At 40.3% G+C, this 22,246-nt stretch overlaps 1 protein-coding gene across 1 annotated transcript in view; it reads left to right on the top strand.

Annotated features, from left to right (window-relative positions):
- The window catches only part of CDH2 (cadherin 2), a 215,825-nt gene that overhangs the window by 170,375 nt on the left and 23,204 nt on the right, over positions 1 to 22,246 (top strand). Inside the window, exons 8-14 of the mRNA XM_024120779.1 lie at positions 1,745 to 1,882; positions 2,567 to 2,752; positions 5,361 to 5,614; positions 7,033 to 7,175; positions 10,038 to 10,271; positions 10,581 to 10,814; positions 12,781 to 12,920. Of these exons, the coding sequence (XP_023976547.1) occupies positions 1,745 to 1,882; positions 2,567 to 2,752; positions 5,361 to 5,614; positions 7,033 to 7,175; positions 10,038 to 10,271; positions 10,581 to 10,814; positions 12,781 to 12,920 (1,329 nt within the window). The remainder of the gene's footprint in view (positions 1 to 1,744; positions 1,883 to 2,566; positions 2,753 to 5,360; positions 5,615 to 7,032; positions 7,176 to 10,037; positions 10,272 to 10,580; positions 10,815 to 12,780; positions 12,921 to 22,246) is intronic.

Raw genomic sequence — 22,246 nt, 5'->3', positions numbered from 1 at the left:
GGAAATTTCAAATATTAGCTACTGATCCCAATATTTCAGCTCAGTGGGAAATTGTACATATTATGCTTATATAATTCTAAAGATCACTGTAAAGTAGACATTAACAAAGAACCATATCTCCAGATAATACCTATGTACCTTTTTTATCTTCTGTAAAAATTTCCATTTTTTTTCTTTTTTGAGAACGTTCATCTGTTTCTGCAAATAGCAGCCAACAAAAATGGCATTTCCAAGTCAAAACAAATTTTTATTTTTCATGATTTTCAGCTGGGAGGCGGAATTGAATGCCCTACAAAATTCTCTTGTTAACTGTGAGAGCATTAGGCTGAAATGACACTCTTGATTGGGAGTGGAAATCATTGAGAAATATTTTAGCCTATGTAAGCATTATGGTGAGGGGTTATGGGTTAAGAAAAATTAAAATGGCTCAACCAACACTATTCCTTTGTTTCTTTTTTTTCCAATCAAAAAAATGGGTGTGTTTTTTTGAAGACAAAGGAAAAGGAACTGAAATAACTGCTAGAGATTGGCATCTTGGTGGACAGACACTAAAAATTGAATGTGTGAGGTTTGATTTTCCCTCCTACCCCTTTCTTTGCCTTGCCTTTTCCACTAACAACTAAAGCAAAAGCTACAATTTGTGTCTGTTCTCTCTAAGCTCCAGAAATCCCTCAAGAGTGGCCATTCATAATGTTGGCTATATTTAAAATTAAAGAAAACTACTCTTTGCAGTGACTGTTTATTTTTGTATGAAGAAGTGAGTTTTGTTGTTCAGGATGTTTTAACATTTTTCAATGATCTATATTTTTTATCTGTGCCAATTTCCACAGAGATTTCTAATGATTTCAGGTATTTGTTTTGTTTAGGTTTTCCTAATACGGAACTTCATCAACTAGTGCTGTAGACATCTCAGATGATCTCAAGATTTTTCTCTTAGATACATTACAGCTGAATATGGCTCCCCTTTAAAAACTTCAGTCTGGAATTTGAAAGCAGTGATGCCTATTTGATATTAACCATCTATATGAAAATGTATCCGTATTCATTATAGGTCTGTGGGGCCAGTGAGTGTTATGCCCAAATAGCAGTCCACTGAGTATGCAACTATTAAATACCTACTGTGTTACAAAATGAAGGACATTGACATAAACCCTTTATTCTGGTTTTGACTTCATTTAACAATGTCTCTCTCCTCTATAGTTGTAAATAGTATACACTAATGGAAATTAGGAGAAAATTACTGTATCAATCTTGTTAGAATAGAAAGAACATCTGTAAGGATATATAAAAGGAAAGCATATATACTTTATGAATTATATATGCTTTCTTCTCTCTCAAGTTTCTTTATTGTTTTCAGTATCCTAAACCAAGTAGAAATTAACGTATGAGAAAGTAAATACAAACCACATGACTTGAATGCTTGATGACAATGTTGAGAAATTCAGAAGAGAAAGAAAGGTTGAGACCAGATGGAAGTTTCAGCTTCGCAGTGAATTTCACACATCTGCCACGCTTTCCTTTCCGCCAGTAGAGGCGAAAATATATAGTTAAATCTCTCTAGACAAGGACCAGAGCTGTGCTTCACAAGTTAAAGTAAACTCCACTTGGGAATTTTTGAGTCCTGTTAATCAGAGTGAATAATGCTCTGCTTTCCGTGTGTAAATCAAGAGCCATTTACAGAACAACTGTTACGTCTTCTTGAGGAATTCGTTTCATTTAGGTTGTTATCTTTATGTCTTTTTAGAAAGTGCAACAGTATACGTTAATAATTCAAGCTACAGACATGGAAGGCAATCCCACATATGGCCTTTCAAACACAGCCACGGCTGTCATCACGGTGACAGATGTCAATGACAATCCTCCAGAGTTTACTGCAATGACAGTAAGTACAGACTGTCACTCACAGAAGTCTAGGCCTGTGGTCCATTACTGAGAAGTTTTGTCATGAATAATAAATGCATTAAACAGAGCTGGAACTTGCTTCACTCTTATTGTAGAATGGCTACTGACTCCTAAGTTTCCTGTCACTTACACCAGGGTTTTAAATAAGGCACCGAAGTAATTTGTTTGTTCGCTCTCTCCAAGTCCACTGATAAAGTTGTTAAAACATGCTGCCTGGAAGAAATGCCCTAAAAAGACTTTATGCTGTTATAACAAAATATTTATAAATATCTTCAGGTGCACGAACCACGTGACTGATAGATGCTACTTTGTCAGCATATAATTATGATCTCTTGAGTAAAATGATGTCCTTCAGACAAGTACTTTCCTCCTACCCACTCCCCCCCACCATTAATCACCCAGGTACTCACAGAAGGATGCTAATTTTAATATTAATGAAACTGTAACATAATTTCAAAAAAAAAAAATTGAGGGCCAAAAAAAGTTATAGTATTTTTAAAGTCAAACATAAATGCTGTGACTACCTGCATTACTAATCTCCTCGTTAAGTGTGGATAATAAAGATTTAATGGGGTGGTAAAATCAGGGCAGTGTGGTCCTCAAGACACACTGTCCTGCAGCGGTGCCTGTCTCTCCTCTGACTGAGCTTTGTCTTTTCTTATAGTTCTATGGCGAAGTCCCTGAAAACAGGGTAGATATCATAGTTGCTAATCTAACTGTGACAGATAAGGATCAGCCCCACACGCCAGCCTGGAACGCCGTCTACAGAATCAGCGGTGGGGACCCCGCCGGGCGCTTTGCCATTCAAACCGACCCCAACAGTAACGATGGCTTAGTCACCGTAGTAAAAGTAAGTGCGATGGTCTCTCTGATGGCCACTCTGCATCAACCCATATATGCCGCCTACCCCTTAGTTTGTTATTGAATCTCAGGACTTTTTTCTTTTGAACATCTCTGAATCTGAGTTAATGTATTTGGAGGAATCACGTTTGTTATTTTTCACCTACGCCGAGGCCAACATAGATAGTCTCACTTTATCCCTGGAATATGATTGTTTTTCAGTCATCGGGGAGTTTTAACAGTGAAGACAGGACAGCCCTCAACAGTGCTGTCAGTGCCATGGATGTGTTAATGATATGTCACATCATGGATTTTTGATGGCCAACTGATAGCTATTAAGAAGGATGCCCCCACACGTACTATTCTTATGTCTACAGGTTGCTATTAGAGTATTGGCTCAGGGAACAAACCAGAAAATATCACAGACGCAAAACAGGGTGAATGTAGGCAAGGAGAGGGCCTGTGCTCTTAAAAGGTTTTGAATTTACATTGCTGTTTTTTTTTTTTTTAAGTATTAGCTTGCATTTCCTTTTGTTTTAATTTTTTTATTTTTTTTTTTAATTTTTTATTTAATTTTGGCTGCGTTGGGTCTTTGTTGCTGCACGTGGGCTTTGTCCAGTTGCAGCGAGCGGGGGCCACTCCCTGCCATGGCGCACGGGCTTCTCATTACAGTGGCCTCCCCCATCGTGGAGCATGGGCTCCAGGCACACTGGCCCCAGCAGTTGTGGCTCGCGGGCTCTAGAGCACAGGCTCCGTAGTTGTGGCGCACGGGATTAGTTGCTCTGCGGCATGTTGGATCTTCCCGGACCAGGGCTCGAGCCCACATCCCCTGCATTGGCAGGCGGAGGTCAACCACTGTGCCACCAGGGAAGTCCCTACATTGCTGTATTTAAGTGCTATTTTCAAGACTTTAAGAAATTGGTTCTTCTGATCCTTAATTGTCAAAAGACAATAAAACAAAGCTGAGCGCCGGAAGTAAAAGGGATGTTAACTTCAAGGGTAACAAATAGATGGTGCTAACAGATGGAAGAGCTCTTTGAAGTGATCATCTCTTTTTAGCCACCCAGGGAAGAGAGCTGCTTCTTTGCCTCACATCCCAACATTCTTGATTCGTAAGGGAACCTGAATGTTGGTCTTACAGAGAAAGGTGTACCAAGGGCTCCGTTGCCAAGAATGTTATATGTGCATGAGTAGAATGGTAATCTCCCCCTTGAGGTGGGAGTGGGAAATTCTCTGAACACAGCATAGTGAGTGACAGCACCACCCTCTGTGTTCGAATCCCAGCTCTGCGCTTTGTAGTGGTGACAACATGGCAGGTTTTTTAAGCCTCAGGTTCTTACACAGAGTGAGGAGATAACTGGTACCTAAGTCTCAATGTTGTGCTGTGGGATAAATAAGCTTAATACCCATTAAAGGTCTTAGCATAAGTAAATGTTGTCAGGGATGTTTCATGGAGCTAATGCGCTTACTCAAAAGAATTGTCTTCTTTCCTGGCTTCTTTGCCGTCTTGTTGAAAATAATTCAGAAAGGGAAGTTGAACTGGGATTGTAGAGTGAGAGGGAAGAAACTCTGAAGAGTTGAGGAGGTGGTCTAGGTGAAGAAACTGGTGTGGTCTGTGCTAATATTGTGGCTTTCTCGTAGCTGATGCCCTTGGTCCTTCTTAGACTCTCCAGGATGGCCTCAGAGCTCTCCAAGCTCTTTTTTTCATACTGTTATGCACAGTAATGCTTATCTGCACCTCAGCTAGAAGATGATCAGGGAAATTAAGAGGGAAAGTCCAGTCTGGTCCCTTGACTCCTGGTAACTTTTCTATTGACAATGGGATTCAGTGGAACTCTGGGAGTTAATATTTACATTAAGGTTATTTGCGCATTGCCTTTATCTAGAGTGGCATTCTTAGATTTGGGATTTGTACAGACCAGTAAAATCCCCAAAATTATTTTGGAAAACAGCCAGAAAAAATAAAGTTTTTAGTTTGCTAACTAAGGAAAAAATAAAAGTCCTTCTACCTACAAACACTACTGTTTATTTAAGGTGTATATATGTGTGTGTACTCTAAAATGTATACTTCAAATTATGAATGATACTTTTAAATAGAGTAAGTTTAGCTTTATGAGGAAAAAAAATCACATTTTCTAGTTTTTGTTTTGTCCACTTCATCACAGACTGGTAAAAGCTTTCCTGGATGAGGAGTGGTTTTTGTACCAATGTTTGAGAGTACAATCTACACCATCATGTTCTCACTTGATCCCAGATTATTTAGTATTTTTTTATTTTTGGTCAACAGTGCTGTTCTTAAGAATAACTAAGTTGTTAGATGTAGCTAAATAAATGCAGCGTGCAATAGTAATAAGCATTATTTTGTGAACATAAATCTTTGAAATGCCCAAGATATATAAATATCTTATATAAGTAGGTTAAATTGTGATAAATGTTTCAGTCAATGGCCATGCTAATGCATATTTTCCAGAAATTTGAGAAGAACCTATGGTGTAGTGAATGAAAAATTAATGTTTTAGAAATGGAGTTGCTAGAAGGGTAAACTGCAGAATGCAAATATTCTTATTTCCTGCAATAATATGGTTTCTCCTTTAAAAAAATTCTTTTTATTTTTCCAGCCAATCGACTTTGAAACAAATAGGATGTATGTCCTTACTGTCGCTGCAGAAAATCAAGTGCCATTAGCCAAGGGTATTCAGCACCCACCTCAGTCAACTGCAACTGTGTCTGTCACAGTTATTGATGTGAATGAAAACCCTTATTTTGCCCCAAATCCTAAGATCATTCGCCAAGAAGAAGGTCTTCACGCCGGTACCATGTTAACAACGTTCACCGCTCAGGACCCAGATCGATATATGCAGCAAAATATTAGGTATCAAATGCCATTTTGTAATTTACGTTCTGTTCTATGCTGTGCACAAAATCTATTCACCATTTGAGTGAGAAATTTTCATTAGCACCCAAACTCCTTATTACAAGATTATTTTGAATTCTTTGATGAAGTTTCTTCAGTGGATCCATGAGTATATTATATCAGAAATATAAGATGGATCTACTCATGTATTATTTACAGAAATAAGTTTTCAGCCTCTTTTCTTCTGTCCGCTTTCCTTTTTTAAAATCTTTAGTAATAATTTAGCCTGTGCTTTTATGCCAACCATCACATAAAGTTTCTCCTGTGAGTAAATAGGGGAGTCTCAGAAGCTTATAACATTTATCTCTTCCCCACACATCAGGAAGAAAAGAAAACTCATGCCAACACCAAGATATAAGAGCTAATTATTTTCATCCCTCACCTGTACAGTGGTTATAGGACTTGCAAAACATATCTGTAAAGATTTCCAGCCTCAGCAAAGTCTAATTTATCCTTCCTAATGAGGGAGTAGATGGTTGGCAGAGCATACTCCACATGACTATTATCCATCGCTGGTGATGGTAATTTTTAAAATTAGCTCACATTTTATTTAACTTCTTTCAGAACTGTTGCTAACAGATAAATAACTGCGTATCTTCTTCATTTCTCTATACACTGGAATCAAGATAGAGAAATAGCTAGTGAATAGGTATACTGGACTCCTGCAAATTTTTACATCTCAAAACATAGGATATGTTTTCCAATTTGTCTATTGGTTTCCCCAGCTTGAAAAGCTTATCCCCACCCCAAATTAAAAAGGAGGTTAAGCTGATACAGATAAATCTGCTCAGACCATGGGACTTGCCTTGAAGGGTGTAGTTCTGAGGCTTGGCCCAGGTGGGGAGATCCTAGGAGGGATGGGAATTTGGGGGGGGGGAGGTCCTCCCCACTGTGACCACATCTCCACCGTGATAAGGTGATAAACGTTTTAGGCGTGTTCTGTGATAGAAAATTTAACTTCTGTTAAAATTTCTCTTAACCCCTATACATTAGGGCTCCTGCTCACTTAGAAGATATATTTGAGCTAGTTTTTCTGCACCGTTGCTATCCTATGAACTAGATAACAGCTTAAAATCAGATCTGTCAAATCCCCCTTAACCCCAACCTGCAGTAGGGAGACTGGGCTTCTCGTCTTTCCCCTGGAACACCTATGCAATGTTTCCTGTGCGCCTGCCCACGCAGCACACAACCTTCATGTACCTCCCCAAACCACTGCCACAGAAATTCTTTCCCGCGTTACGGCTGCATGTCCAACCATCATCTACAAAAATGCAAGTTAATGCACTGGTTTCATCTGGGACCAAACCTGAAAAATAGGCTTTATTTTTTAAGTGTCATGTCAAAAATATTAAATGTATTGTGCATTCATTTTGTAGATACACAAAATTATCTGATCCTGCCAACTGGCTAAAAATAGATCCTGTGAATGGGCAGATAACTACAATTGCTGTTTTGGACAGAGAATCTCCGAATGTGAAAAATAATATATATAACGCTACTTTCCTTGCTTCTGACAATGGTACGTAATTAAATATAGTCACTGTATTATCCTGGATGTTGCTAAGAGCATAGAGCCTTATCACAAATGCATCACCAGGAAATGAAGTTTTCTACAAAACCCAATTGTCTAGAAAACTGACCTTCATTCTTCTAAGGCCCCAATTTCTATTTTCCATTTCCACTGGGCTTTCTGTGATACATTCCCTGTCTTCTGTAATGAATGTTCCCAATGTCCTTATACCCTCCGTGGTTGCCTAGTATTGTGATCACAAGCCTTTGTGGTTTTTCTGCCCTGCTGCACCTTGATGCCTCAGTGGCCCAGACACTGTGGTTTTTGAGGTGGTCTTTTTATGTTTCTTCTAGTCAACAATGTGTTTGTTGCCATCAGTTTGTCTGTATCTAGCATTTTTCCTCTTTCCAGTTCCCTACCTCTAGGCTGCCATAGGCTAGGAAACTCTAAATTTCATGCCTAAATTGAAATAATTGAGTACTTGAGCTTTAGTGTGTTGGTTTTGAAAAACATAAACATATAGTTTAGCATCTTTTTTATTTCTGGGTCTCTGCTGGATTCTAAATGGCTGATATTAATAGAGAGCACTTTTTTTTTAGATATGTGAGATGAAAACGACTCACGTTAAACTGGAGTTGGACTTGTTTCAGCTCTCAATATGACATGGTTTAAGAGTGAAGCTTTGAAGTTCCACATGACCCCCAGGGTCCAGACTCGAGTTCTATCATTTTCTAACTGCAGGACTGGCAACAAGGTTTTAAATCTGTCCATTTCCTTTTTCTGTTAAATAGGGATAATGGTAGCAGTATATAACTCACGGTGTACAGGGGAAGATAACAAGGCTTGTACATGTAAAGGTTTTAAAACAGTGCCTGGCACAAACTAAACACTCCAATAAACATTTCTATATGTGTTAATAGTTTTAAAACTGAATCATGACCATCTTTTAAAATCATTTTAATGTTGGACTATGAATGTTAGCATCTAATAAAAATAGTAGGCTTTTCTATTTGGTGGCCAAGATATGCAGTTTGAAAAACGTTGCATATCAATATTTTTGATAAGAACAGTTTCAAAGAACCTTTCCAAATCCTGTATAATAAGATTCATTGAGATCATTATCTGTCAGAAATCTACAAGGTGACAGGGCCAAAGCAATATTTCTTATCCTTTCTAATATGAGACCTACTGTTCAAATATTTAAAATTGAAACTTGGCAGGAACCCCTTCTGCCATTTCACATCAAAGCACAGCATTCGTGTCTGTTGTATATTGTCTCGCCGTATGCAAGGGGCAGCTTTCTCCACAGTGAAACTTAAAGTAATATATCTTGCACCATTATGTTGAGATTTAAAGAGCTATAAAATTATATGTATATTTGTTGGTTGTGAGTTACAACCAGATTTTTCATTCACCAAGGTGGATTGTTTTCTACTTGAAAGGGTGTTTGATACAAGAGAGAAGTGAACAGTTAAATCTGTGTAGCTGTGATGCTTTGCAAATGCACTTGACTTTAAATCACAAGACTGGATTTAGAGCCCCAGTTCTGCTCCTTAATAATTGGACAAGCTATTATAGTCTCTGTGCCTTTGTTTCATTATTGATTGTTGTTTTTGCTGCTTGCTATTCTATGAAGTTGTTGTGACAGTCAAATAATATTAAATGTGATAATAAATGTGAAACTCACTCAAACTACAAAGAATCATAGTGGTTCTGGTGCTATTAGAATATGGTGAACAGCCATCCTACCGCTCCACCTTAACCTCCCTGCTCTCAGAGCCATCCGTACTCCTTAGAGAGGTCCGTGGAGATTTCTCCTTGTCCCCTCCTGAGGAGTGTATGTGTGCACCTTCCTAGTTTCATGACCTTGGGCAGGTCACTTAAACCTCTGGGTTTCAATATTCAGCCTTATTTAGAAAATTCCTATATTTCTATTACATTAGATTTATATAATATATAAAAATTATATAATTAAATGTAATTGTCTTATATATTTAATTAATATTATGTTTATATAATAATGTTTTCATTACATTTTACATATTTGTTATATATTTATTTATAAATATTTGTAACACAGCAGAGTCCAAATCACCAGTCTAAATTTTCACAAGTGATAAGTACAGAGACCGCATTTTATAGTGGAATGAGAATGGATTTGGGGTCAGGCAGACCAGGCTTTACTAGCAACCCTACCACTTCTAAGAGGGTGCCACCGTGACCAGTTTACAGAAACTTCGGTGCCTATCTGTTTAAACCTACTTCGTAGGATGACAATGAAATAACGTATAGGGAGCAACCTAATACTTTCTCAAGGAGGTAGTTGGTTGATCAGTAAATACCACGTCTCTTCTCCATGGGCTCCTCCCCAAGATGAGGTCTGTGGGTCCATATCACTCGTCTGTAGACCATTTCGATATTTCAGAGCAGTGTCTGAGCTTGAAAAGCATTCTCGGGTTCTTTTGTGCACACGGCTTGGTTCTCCCTCAAAGAGTAGGGCCCATGAGATCATGAGCCCGGGGTTCTGCTTCTCTTACATCCCCCGGTGCCTAGAAAAGCGCGATGTGCACGAGGCACAGAGTAAGGACGGCGAGGGCGCCGGATCACCCTTGGCCGGGCCAGGGGCGTGCGCATGCGCCTTGTTACCGCCCTCAGCGCCCGCAGCCCCAGCGGGGGCAGCACAGGGTCATCCTGCAAAAGAGGCATGAAGTGGCCTTGTACCAAAAACAGTCTGCCGAGATGCTGTGGCAACTACATTCTTCCAAGGTTACGCAGTGATAGGGGCAAGCAGGCTGGAAACAGAGTTTCTCCGTGAGTCTCAAGGGAAAGAATTGTTCAGCTTCGGTTTGTGGTTTTTTTCTCCCTTTTAAGGAATCCCTCCTATGAGTGGAACGGGAACACTGCAGATCTATTTACTTGATATTAACGACAATGCCCCTCAAGTGCTACCTCAAGAGGCAGAGACTTGCGAAACTCCGGACCCCAATTCAATTAACATCACAGCACTTGACTATGACATTGATCCAAACGCTGGACCATTTGCTTTTGATCTTCCTTTGTCTCCAGTGACTATTAAGAGAAATTGGACCATCACTCGGCTTAATGGTGAGAACAGGTTCATTATTTGAATATATGTGCAGTTGAGAGGCTTTGACCTGGCATGAAAAGTTCATTTTAAGTGCTTTATTACCTTCCCCTTAAGTGTATTTTAAAAGCTACTTAAAGTTTAAATAAGATATTAGAAGCCCTTAAAGACAAAAAAAAAAAACAACAACAAAAAACTTGACAGTGCAGGATAGTTGAAATCTGCTTTATATATACCATTCGGGAGGAATACGTTCTGGAAAATGCCATGTGTTTTTGAATCGTATAATGTATGAACTATCAGACTGTATTTTTTCCTTTTTTGTGTAGGTGATTTTGCTCAGCTCAATTTAAAGATAAAATTTCTTGAAGCCGGGATATATGAAGTTCCAATCATAATCACAGATTCGGGTAATCCTCCCAAGTCAAATATTTCCATCCTTCGCGTGAAGGTTTGCCAGTGTGACTCCAACGGGGACTGCACAGATGTGGATAGAATTGTGGGAGCAGGGCTGGGCACGGGCGCCATCATTGCAATCCTGCTCTGCATCATCATCCTGCTCAGTGAGTACTTTCCTCGTCTCTTAGGTGTAATTCTTGTTGCTTCTAGGATGTTTAGCAAAGTAACTTTTTATTGTCGCCTTTCATCGTTAACCTAACGACTCTCTTCCACCTCTGAGCATTTTCTTGCAGCCACTCCCACTTCAGAATGAGAAAAGCCCTGAGCATCCTTGCAAGCACTTACATGTTTGCAGCAAACCCAGCCGGCCTACCTCTTTCGTGCCCTGTTGCAGTTTTCTGATGCTGATCGCTCGGGGAGCTGTAGCAAACTCTTTTCATAGAAAAATATTAGACAGTGCTCAGTTGGAGCCCTTCTCTTAGGATTCGAGTCTGAATTCATGGCACGTAGTTGGTGATTTCGGAAAATAAGTATATTGCTTTCCTTGGCTTTCCTTCATATAAAGTGCAGTCAGCAACCTGCTCCAGTCATGCAAGGATCAAGGTATTTGTTTTTGACGGGCTGTGTAAAATAGTGAGAGATTGTACTTCATATAGCACATTGGATAATAGAAATGATTGCACAGCTCAATAAACTGTCTGTCTTTAGAGCAAGTCTAGATTAAGGAATTGCTCCTTTTTAAAATACTTTGCAGTCTTTGGTTCAGTGGAATGCAAGGAATTAACCACTGGAAAGCACTTTAGGAACCACTTGTAAGCATGCAGGTTAAGAGAATAAATTGCCTGGACCCTGTGTTGTATTGTTGAATAGCAGCAGAACTTAGTTTACTTTGCGATCGTGCTACGCACCAATCACTTTCTTGAAAATGTTGGCCATTTCTTTTATGTTTCCTCCGTGTGCAAGTGTTCTAGTAATTTAGAATCCTGTCCCTTTTTTTCTAAGCAATTACTGTAGAAGGCTAAGCATTTTTTACTTCCTATGTGGAGACTACTTTGACTATAATTTGAAACCTACATGCTACACTAATAATCCACTTGCTAGATTCAGCCCTGGAACAATGGCAAATGAGATCATGTATCTGGCTTTAAAAGGAGGATATTTACTTTTATGGCCAATAATAGAAATGTGCTCAACTAGAGTCATTCAATCTTTTGCTTCAGGATGTAAACTGATAGCCCCAGATTTTAGAAGGAATGTGCACTAGATGTACGCTTAAGGATATGCTTCAGTTTCAACTAACATGGGGCATGTACGCCAACCTTATCAAGAAAGACCTAGAGCTAATGGATTGTGGCATGAAGAAGTGACTCAAGCCATTCTGAAGAAAAATGAATCAATTCTGATTTTAACATCAACGCACTGGAAAATTTATGATTCTGATCCTGGCACAGAAATGTAAAGCATGAACGCCTAATGTTATTTCAGTGCTCAAACTAATCCCCTGGCCTTCTTACCTGAAACATGCAATTGAATAGGAAAGGGGAAAGCACAATAGTGCAGTAGAAAGGCCCAGGCCCTTGAGAGTCAAAAATCCTCAAGATCAAGTCGCTGATCCAGGTCTAGTGTACTACCAAAGGCATCTTGGCAAGCACGTCCTGCACTTGACAAGTGCCCTTCTCTCTGATTTGGGGAGTAGAATGATGATGGATCAACTGGAATGAGGCAGCAGTTAAATAATGAGTGACTATTTCACTTACTGTCGTTTGCTGTTCTAAAATTTACAAGCCATTATATTAAGCGTATCCTATCCTCTGGCAAGACAAAGTAAAAGACAGAAACAGTTTTTGTCCCCCTTTGTAGATGGCAAAACTGAGGACAGACATCCACTCAGTGAGTTCACAGGGCACCAGTTTTCAGAACCCGGGTCCTCACACTCTAAACCTAGCACTCAGGGCCTCTGCTTTGTCTTGTCTCTGGTCATGTGAGGCCAGAAATAGGTTAACAGAGTAGAAGATGCATTACAAGCTTTCCAGCCATATAAGTATAAATTTTTAATGTTGAAGACTGTGGTTAGACAGGTCAAGTTTTTAAAATTACAATACTGTATGTCTTTACTCTCGTTCTGCCTAGTCCTTGTTCTGATGTTCGTAGTATGGATGAAACGTCGGGATAAGGAACGCCAGGCCAAGCAACTTTTAATTGATCCAGAAGACGATGTGAGAGATAATATTTTAAAATATGACGAAGAAGGTGGAGGAGAAGAAGACCAGGTGAGCAGTGTTTTAAATCTTTAAATCTCTAAGTGAAATTTTATCATCTTAAAATTAAAGTAGTGGCGAAAATATTAATACATAGAGTAAAAGAATGGGATCAAGTTTCTTTTCCTTTATCACATTATCAGACACTTGGTGAATTCTTCCAACCTGTGCTGCTTATTGATTTTTTTCTTCCAAAGTGCCAAATGTCATTGTATTTATTTTGTGAGAAGATCATTAACATTGATTCACGGAGCCCAGGATTTACACCTAATACTAATTATATCCGTACTGATAAAAATGTTTTTCTTTACAGTTTTTCTTCATTGCATATCCAAAATAAAAGTAAAAGTAGTTTCTATGTTGGAATTTGGATATTTATCAATATGGCAGAAAAAGCACAGACTATTCATTTCATAAACATTTACCAAGCACATTCAATAATCCAGGCACTATTTTAATCATTGGGGAAACAGAGGTGGGCAGAGCCAACAAAGATTTGCCCTCAAGAGTCTTACTTTTTTTTCTTTTTGGCCACTCCGCACAGGGCTTGCGAGATCTCAGTTCCCCAACCAAGGATTGAACCCGGGCCCTGGGAGGGAAAGTGCAGAGTCCTAACCACTGGACTGCTAGGGAATTCCCAAGAGTCTTACATTCTTGAGAAATATTTGCAGATAGAGACAATATCTAGTTCACCTCTGTACCCATGATGTCTGTCATGGTGCCTGGCTTATAGTAGTTGCTTAATAAATGTTGAGCTCCTGACTGGTTATAGAATAACATGAGCTTCTGTGTGTACATGAGGAACTGCATCCCTGTTCAAGGATGGGAATGACCAATAGGTGGAAAATGAAGAATTTTATCTGCTGGGAAGCAACATTTTAGATATCATTATAACTAACACTTTCAAGGTCTGTACTACATACCAGGCATTCTGCTAAGCACATTAAATGCTGTTACCTCTTAAATCTTTGAAAGCCGTGTACTGTATTGTGACTATTTCCACTTTTGTGTTAGCAAACAGATTCTAGGGATTGTTGGAGTCTATAAATTCATACAACTAGGAAGTGATAGAGGTAGGATTTGAATCCAGGTCTGTCTGATGCTACAGCCTAAACTAACTATATAGTTATCAATATATACTTCCTGGGGCTTCCCTGGTGGCGCAGTGGTTGCGCGTCCGCCTGCCGATGCAGGGGAGCCGGGTTCGCGCCCCGGTCTGGGAGGATCCCACCTGCCCGTGAGCCATGGCCGCTGAGCCTGCGCGTCCGGAGCCTGTGCTCCGCAATGGGAGAGGCCACAACAGGGGGAGGCCCGCATACCACAAAAAAAAAAAAAAAATATATATATATATATATATATATATACAGTTCCTTTTGAAAATTATCTGGAGGTATGAGTATAATCCATGAGCAATCACTGTGAGAGGTATTTCTTAGATACATTGGATAGCTCTCAGTTCCATATACTAATGCAAGTGTTGGGGGTAGTAGTCCGGTAAAGAACCCAGAATCCTTGGGTCTTGGATCATTATCAGTAAATTCAAAATACTCTGTCTGCAGAGTATATACGTAGACATTAGTGATAGGACTGTTAACTTGAAAAATTAATTCAAGCAAATTTCTGAACATATGTTCTCTTTCTCTTCTTTACTCCTTTGAGGAAATAATATATCGCTTTTTGTTTTACAAAGCACATTCACACCCATTGTTGTGTTTCATCTTTGTGGCAGTCCATCAGAGTTCTCCGTTTTCCATTTGAACAGGTTTTGTGATTTGCTCTCCAAGTCTGTAACTGGCAGAGTCAGAACTCAAGCCCGCATCTTCCAATTCCCTATTCCATGCTTGGTTTACAATACCTCAACTCTCTCACTTAGAAGAGATGTGTATTTTAAATCTGTTGAAAACTTGACTCATGTGTAAAGCTGTATTGAATACTGACTAATTAAAGTGGCTCTATAAATACACACCAGGGTTTCTTGCTTATAAATGTCTTTGGATATTAAAATTCATGTTTGGCTTAATCCCTCATTAATCTGTCCTTTCACTTTCCTGAGCTATGTTCAAGAACAGCAAACGTTATACTGATCACATTATCTCATAAATCTTCTTCTTTCAGCATTTTATTTTTCATGTCATTGTGCATAATTTTCTAGGCATAAACCTAAACCCAACTCAGTGACGCTTCGGTAAAAATAGTAACAACTAGAAGGACACCAGTCATGACTGGATGCTGCATAGAATCAAGAACCAAGATATTTCTCAGCATCCGAGGGTCTGGACCAGGGTACTTGACGTCAACTGATCTGGCTTTTTCTCCTCCCTTCCAATTCCTTTAAGAAATTATTTAATGAAATTTTATTGTTGTAGTTATTTTAGGAAAGGCTTACTTCCATTACTGACTGTGTCCACTTAGATTGATGCTTGAGATCAAATGGTAAAACTTACCTATTGCAAGATTTATTAAAATTGCTATCATCAATCTTCAACCTCTTCTTTACCTGACCCAGGAAATTTTCTCTGCTCCCAGATCAACTCTTGGGCACGAATGTGTTGCTTCCTACCAGCTTTCTTGATAGTCCAAAGACTCTTCTGGAATTTGCTCTGGATTGACCTCAGTGGCTCATTTCTTTTTGTTTTTTTTAAGAGACACTTTTTTTTTTTTTTTTTTCTTTGCTGTGTTGGGTCTTCGTTTCTGTGTGAGGGCTTTCTCTAGTTGTGGCAAGTGGGGGCCACTCTTCATTGCGGTGCGCAGGCCTCTCTTGTTGCGGAGCACAGGCTCCAGACGCACAGGCTCAGTAGTTGTGGCTCACGGGCCCAGTGGCTCATTTCTTTATTGAAATAGTGCTGGTCTTCCTGTGGCGTCTTTCTGTTGCCTCTTGGTTCTTTGATGTCAGTTTAGTCTAGATCAAGAGCCTCCACCCATTCTCTGATCCTGTGACGATTCCCATTTGCGGTTCTCATTATAGAAAATTGTGACAAAATTAGATAACGGGTTTTTTATTCACTCGAACTTTTACCTCATAATAGCGGAATAAAATATGCAGCATAGGAAGGCTACACCGAAGGTTCTGTCTCCTCTGCCTCGAAAGTGGTTCATGAAATCCGTTCACTTTCACCATCATCCAGGCCCCTGCCTTCACTTAGGTCAGAAGCGTCACTGACCTGCGGCAACCTCCTCATGAGCGTCCGGTCTCTGGATGCACACCCCATCTGCTCTTTGGAAATTATCAAATCCAAATTCCCTCCTTAGTATGACAGATCTGTGGCCCTGCACCCACCCTTCGGTGGACCCTCACTTTGTGCACTAGGTAAAGGCCTATGGGAAGGAGCTGGTGGTAGGTACAGGCTCCCCAAGGATGTGACTCCATCAAGCTTATATCCACTCATGGCCACTAAAGTTTCCTTCAGAGTCAGGGTGATCTGTCCTTTTACCATTGAATGACTCTTCTCACTCTTCCTCTGGGGATAAGAGCAGTTATGGGTCTTCTTTCTCCTAGAAGGGGCTTGCTGGTTTCTTTATTTTCATTCAGTTAGATCTCATTATGTTTTTAGCTCTCTTATGTTCTCAGAAATCTGTGATTTAGTCACATACCTGGCTCGTTCTTAGCATTAGAGTGTAAATGATAATCTCATGCCTTTCTCTATCCCAACCAGAGGCAGAAGGCGTCCTCCCTGTTTAAGAGTATAATCATCACTCACGTCAACAAAGTGTCTCTCCATTACCCCAGAAACTTACTGTGTACCCCCCACCTGTCAGGCGGTAGGCCCTGTGTCAAAAATGACTAGTATTTTTTATTTCTATCACCACAGATGGGCATTACCTGGTTTTGGATTTTATTATAAAAATGGATGTCAGACAGTAGGTACTTTTCCTGCCTGGCTTCCTTTACTCAATATTTTATCTGTAAGATTCATCCATGCTACATTTAGAAGTAGTTCATTTCTTGTCATTGCCAAATACTGTTGTGTTGTGAGAATTGACCACATTTTATTTATCCATTCTACTACACTTGGCATTTGAGTTGATCCAGCTGAGTTATTATGAATAAAACTGCTATGAATGTTCTTATGCCTGTGTTTTGGCGCATTTCTGCTGGTATGTGCTCAGGGATTGAATTTCTAGGTCCTAGAATATGCATATATGCGCAGCCTTCAGTACAATCCTGCCAGTTTTCCTAAGTGATTGTACCAGTTCACACTCCCCCGGCCACAGCGGCATATGAGACTTCCAATTTCCCTACACCCTCACTAGCCCTTGGGTTTTTTCAGTCTTTCAAAATTTTAGCCACTCTGGTGGTATATGCCTCATTATGATTTAATTGGGGTGTTCCTACTGACTTACTTGCCATTTTGATATCTTCTCTGTGAAGTGTCTGTTCAGCTTATTTGTTTACTTTTCTATTGGGTTGTTTGTCTTTTTCTTATTGATTTGTAGGAGGGCCTTATATACTATGGATATCAGTTATTTGTTGCATAAATGTATTATAAATATCTTCTATTCTGTAGCTTGCTTTTTTATTCTCTTAGTGGTACCTTATGATGAAAAGAAGTTTTTAATTTTAATGAAGTCTAATTTATCAGTTTTTTCCATTATGGTTAGTACATTTATACCTATTTAAGAAAACTTTGTCTCCCTGAGTTAATGAATGCCCCTCCCCAAAAAAATCTTGCCTTCTTGAAGCTTTATGGTTTTACCTATTATATTAAGCCTGTGATCCATCTGTAATGGATTATTCATGTAGTATAAGTAAGCCAGAAAGAGAAAAACAAATATCGTATATTAACGCATATTTGTGGAATCTAGAAAAATGGTACAGATGAACCTATTTGCAGGGCAGGAATAGAGAAGCAGACGTAGAGAACGGACATATGGACACAGGGGGAAGGGGGGGGTAGGACAAATTGGGAGATTAGGCTTGACATAAATACACTACCATGTGTGAAATAGCTAGCTAGTGGGAACCTGCTATATAGCACAGGAAGCTCAGCTCGGTGCTCTGTGACGACCTAGTTGGGTAGGATGGGGGTAGAGGGAGGTCTAAGAGGGAGGGGATATAGATATACATATAGCTGATTCACTTCATTGTACAGCAGAAACTAACACAGCATTATAAAGCAATTATACTCCAATTTTTAAAAAAAGATATAGATCAGGGGTCTCTTTTGTTTTCTTCCTAGCTGGCTATCCAGCACTGTTTACTAAAAAGATAACCCATCTCCACTGCATTGAAGGGGTTCGTTTGTCATAAAGCAGGTGGTTATATATGTGTGGACCTGTGGAGTAGCTTCCAGATGCTCTGTGCTGTACTAGTTGTCCTATTTGTCTATTCTTAGGCCAATACCATGCTGTTTTCATTACTAGAGCTTTCTAATATATCTCCCTATCTGTTAGGATATTTTCTCCAGTAGAATTCATCAAGATTTCTATTTTAAAGTTTTGGATGGATTTTATCATTTACTTTTTTTCCTTAAGAAAAAGAAACACTTTATTTAATACTCTTACTTTCTAAGTGAATTTATGCCAAATGCATCTCCATGTTCTAAACAAGATGCCATTGCTTTTTTAATCTTAAAATCATAGCCGGTTCCTGAGAAGTTCAGTTTTGTGAAGTATACTGTATACTGTTGTCCACAATTCACATGTGGCTCCCTGTTAGAAATTCTATTTCTTTGAAGCATGCATTAAGCCTTTTTAGCAACAGACTTTGGCTCATATTTTTTATTGTTTTTTTTTGAAGACATTATGTTTTTACAAGAGTGAGCCTCGGAAATGGAACTGGTGCCATGTTACATTCTAGACAAGTTTTGGTCGATTTTTATTACACGTAGCTGGTATTTTACAGAGCATGGGTGTTACCTCCAGATGTGGTTGGAGACTGTGCCACAGGAAGCAGACAGCTTGTCATGATCAGGCTGTGGTCTGCTGGACGTCTCTGCCAGACAGTCTTTCAGAATCATCAGTTTCAAAGATGGGTAGATCTCAGAGGTCAGTTTAACTAGTTGGTGGAGGCTTGTGGCTACAGGCAAAGGCAGGTCTGCAGCAGCTGTCGCCAGGAGGCTATGATGCCTAGCCTAAAGCTGGCTTAGCCAAAATTCTTATTCTTCCTGCCCAGAGGAAGTATCCTTAAGGAGCTAACTGATTAGAAAGAAAACAAAGCAAAACAGTCCTTTACAAGGGAGCCTTTATCTTCCCTGCTGTTGATTAGCATCTCTGTTTAAGTTCTGTGCCAAAACACAGGTTGCTAGTTTCTCTAACAAAATAGCTAAAAATATAGAGCCTAAGAAAAGAAAAACAAAACAAACAAAACAAAAAAACACCTCCATATCTTTTGTCTTGTGTACAGTAGACTTTTCTCGGTGCGTGTGGATATTCTGCTCTGGTTTCCATTGTCATGTGACTAGGTTGGGCCCGTCTTTGAAACTGGCATTAGATGTGCTCTGAACACAACCATTATTTCCTCACAGTGCTGTTGGCAGTTGGACAGACTCAGTATAATGCCCAGTCTCTTTTCAGAGGGTGAGGTCCCTTCTTTATCTGCTTCGATGCCGTGATCAGGGGGGCTTTGGGTGGTTATCAAGTCATGTTTAATTATCCTCATTAGTAAATGTCCTTCAGTGCCCTTTTGGTCAGTGGAGCTGGTTGCAGACACTGTATCCCTTTTCATGATCGTTGTATCTGGTTCCTTCCATATCGGCATCACTAATAAAATACGGGTGAATGTACAATGTAATCACCTGATAGTTCACTTCTCCTGGAACCATCCCCTTTTAGCCCCGGGATGGGAAACAGAAACTGTTAGCTTCCGGCTCTTTAAAGCTTAGACTTCATTATGATGACTGTTATATTAAACAAACATATACTGAATGTGTATTATGCTTATAATACTCACTAGTGCTGTCTTTAAACAACCTCTGCCTAAATCTCTTGACACTATACAGCTTCATTCTCCATAATAACAGCAGAAGCTATTGTTGGGGGGTGGGGTGTGTGTGGTAACCTATGTATTAGGCACTGTACTGAATACCTGTACTAAGTGCTTTATATCCATAATTTCATTTGACCCTCCCCGAGTCCAGCAAAGAAGGTCCCCACTGTTAGAAAGTAGCGAAGGTGGGGATTAAATCCCAGTAGGCCTGAGCCCAAAGAAGATGGTACCTTCCTTGGCAAAGCTCAAGCTCAGCCTGGCAATGAAAACAGTGCCTTTCAGAATGTCATCTGAATTTATCAGAAGAAGCCCGTCCCCTCCTTGAAGTAGGCTCCGGGATCTACAGTAGTTTTCTCTGCTCTTAAAATTTAACTTGGAAGATTTTTCCGTTCCCGAGGCCTTGGACTGTTTGGGGGCTCTGGGTCTATGAAAGAAGGTGCTGCTACGCACGTTCGGAGGTTTCTCCAGTGACAGTCAGTGGACGCTGGGAGCCTTAGGACCACAGCTGGTGGTTCAGGGGAACAAGGGTAGCAGTAAGGGAGCAGGCTTGTCATCTGTGCAAGCAGAGTCAACTCATTTGAGATTAACGCTGATGCTGGTCAGAGCTGATCCTGACGGAAAGTGTGAATAGCTGCGTGAAGACGCCACATTGGTTTGCTCTAGGTCACTCTTGGGATTCTCAGCCCTTGTTATCCACTGGGTACCACTCTGAATTCCCATACCTACTGCTGCTTTTGAGCATAGCCTCACAATTGGCTAATAAGCTGTTTGCTTCTCAGTCTCTTGCCCCAAGGCCCAGCACCTCTTGGGCTCAGCAGGCTTCACATTCCAGGCCGATGGGGACTCTCGGAATGCCCAAATTTGGTTCCTGAAGTCTTAGAGACATGCTCTGGGCTAGTTTCTTTTGCACTAGAGATGGTTCTGAGCTCTCTGAGAAGGTACTCGCTACCAGCCCTGATGGTTTGGGGCCATGTCAGAAAGCTGGACTCTGGATCACTTGAAAGTCACAGTTCAGACACAGGGGGCGTCTGTTCATGAAAAGCCCACGGCTGTGTTTTATTCAGCAGGCAGAGTTTAAAAACTGACAAAAATTCACATAAAAAAATTCTGGCTCTTCCTGTCCTCTCAAAAAATGGAAAGATGGCCTGCATTCTGACATGGCAGTGATTGATGGAAACTAAACAGGGACGTCTTCTTTAAGCAGCAAGCGCGTACCAGTAATTGTTGGTTTCCTTTTTTCCATACCAGGCCAGCTTTATGGATTTATGTTATCAGCCTATCCTTTGTAGATACCCCTTTTTGCAGACTCTGATTCAACTCTGTAATAATGATGATGCTTTGGATGAACAAAAACAAATTCCTATGGGTAGGAGGTACTACAGTGCTCTGAAACCATGGGATAGTTTTCTGTAGTGCTGGTTTTTGAAAAAGAGAAAGAAAGAAAGGGAATTAGCCACAAATATATTTAGGCAGATCTCTTAGTTAAAACAGGCTAGCTGCTGTATCAAGCTCTAAGATTTCAGTGACCTAAGCCTCACTGAAGTTTATTTCTTGCTTGCTTGGCCGTAATTGGGTTTCGAGTCATGGGAGTTTGGAATGGGGAGAGAAAGTTTGTGCCATTCCACGCGGTCACTCAGGGACTCAGAGCGCCAGTGGCTCCCCCATCTTCCACATGTGGCTTCCAAGGTCACCCTAGCCATACATACATGTGTCACTGGGTGACAGAAGGGCAGGAAGGATGATTTGTGGGAGATTTTCATGGGCCAGGCCTGGAAATGAGACACATCACTTCCACTCCTGCCTTGAGAGAAGAATAAATGGGTTTGGTGACCAGCTGGAAGGCTCTAGCCACCCTGGTTAGGTACCTGAGTTTAGAGAATCTTTCTGAGGTTCTGTGAGAACATGCTTTCTCACAGTAACTACCCACAGCTAGATCAAGAGCATCGATCTGACCCATCCAGATGTGTCAGAAAGAAGTGGGTCCCTGGACACAGAGGAGACCCAGGAGGTCCAGCAGGAACATGGGACACTGTGTGTCAGGCTCACCCAAATCCAGGGAGAGCAGCTGTCCCCCACCTGGGGACCACTGCCCCTGCGCCGCCCCGGGGATACTAAAGTCTTCTTGATCGAGGCCCAGCACTTGCACGTGAGAGGAATCACATATTTAAGGATAAAGGGAGTCATGCCAGGAGCTCTTTTTAGCGGGCAGGGATTCCAAAACCCAAAAGATCCAGATGTTTTTTTTTTCAATGAAATTAATGTCTTATGTGATTTCTAGAAATTAGTCTCAGTATTTAAGTAGATCAGATCCCCAGCATCTCCATGACACAGAAAGCACATTTAGCAGAGTTGAAGTGCCTGAGATGGGGAAGGAACCCACAGTTCCTGTGACTCAGGGTTTGGCTTTGAGGAA

Source organism: Physeter macrocephalus, chromosome 19, assembly GCF_002837175.3.
Source record: "Physeter macrocephalus isolate SW-GA chromosome 19, ASM283717v5, whole genome shotgun sequence".
Classification (NCBI taxonomy): Eukaryota; Metazoa; Chordata; class Mammalia; order Artiodactyla; family Physeteridae; genus Physeter; species Physeter macrocephalus.
Note: the sequence above shows the minus strand (reverse complement) of the source record. Positions and strands in the feature narration are given on the sequence as shown.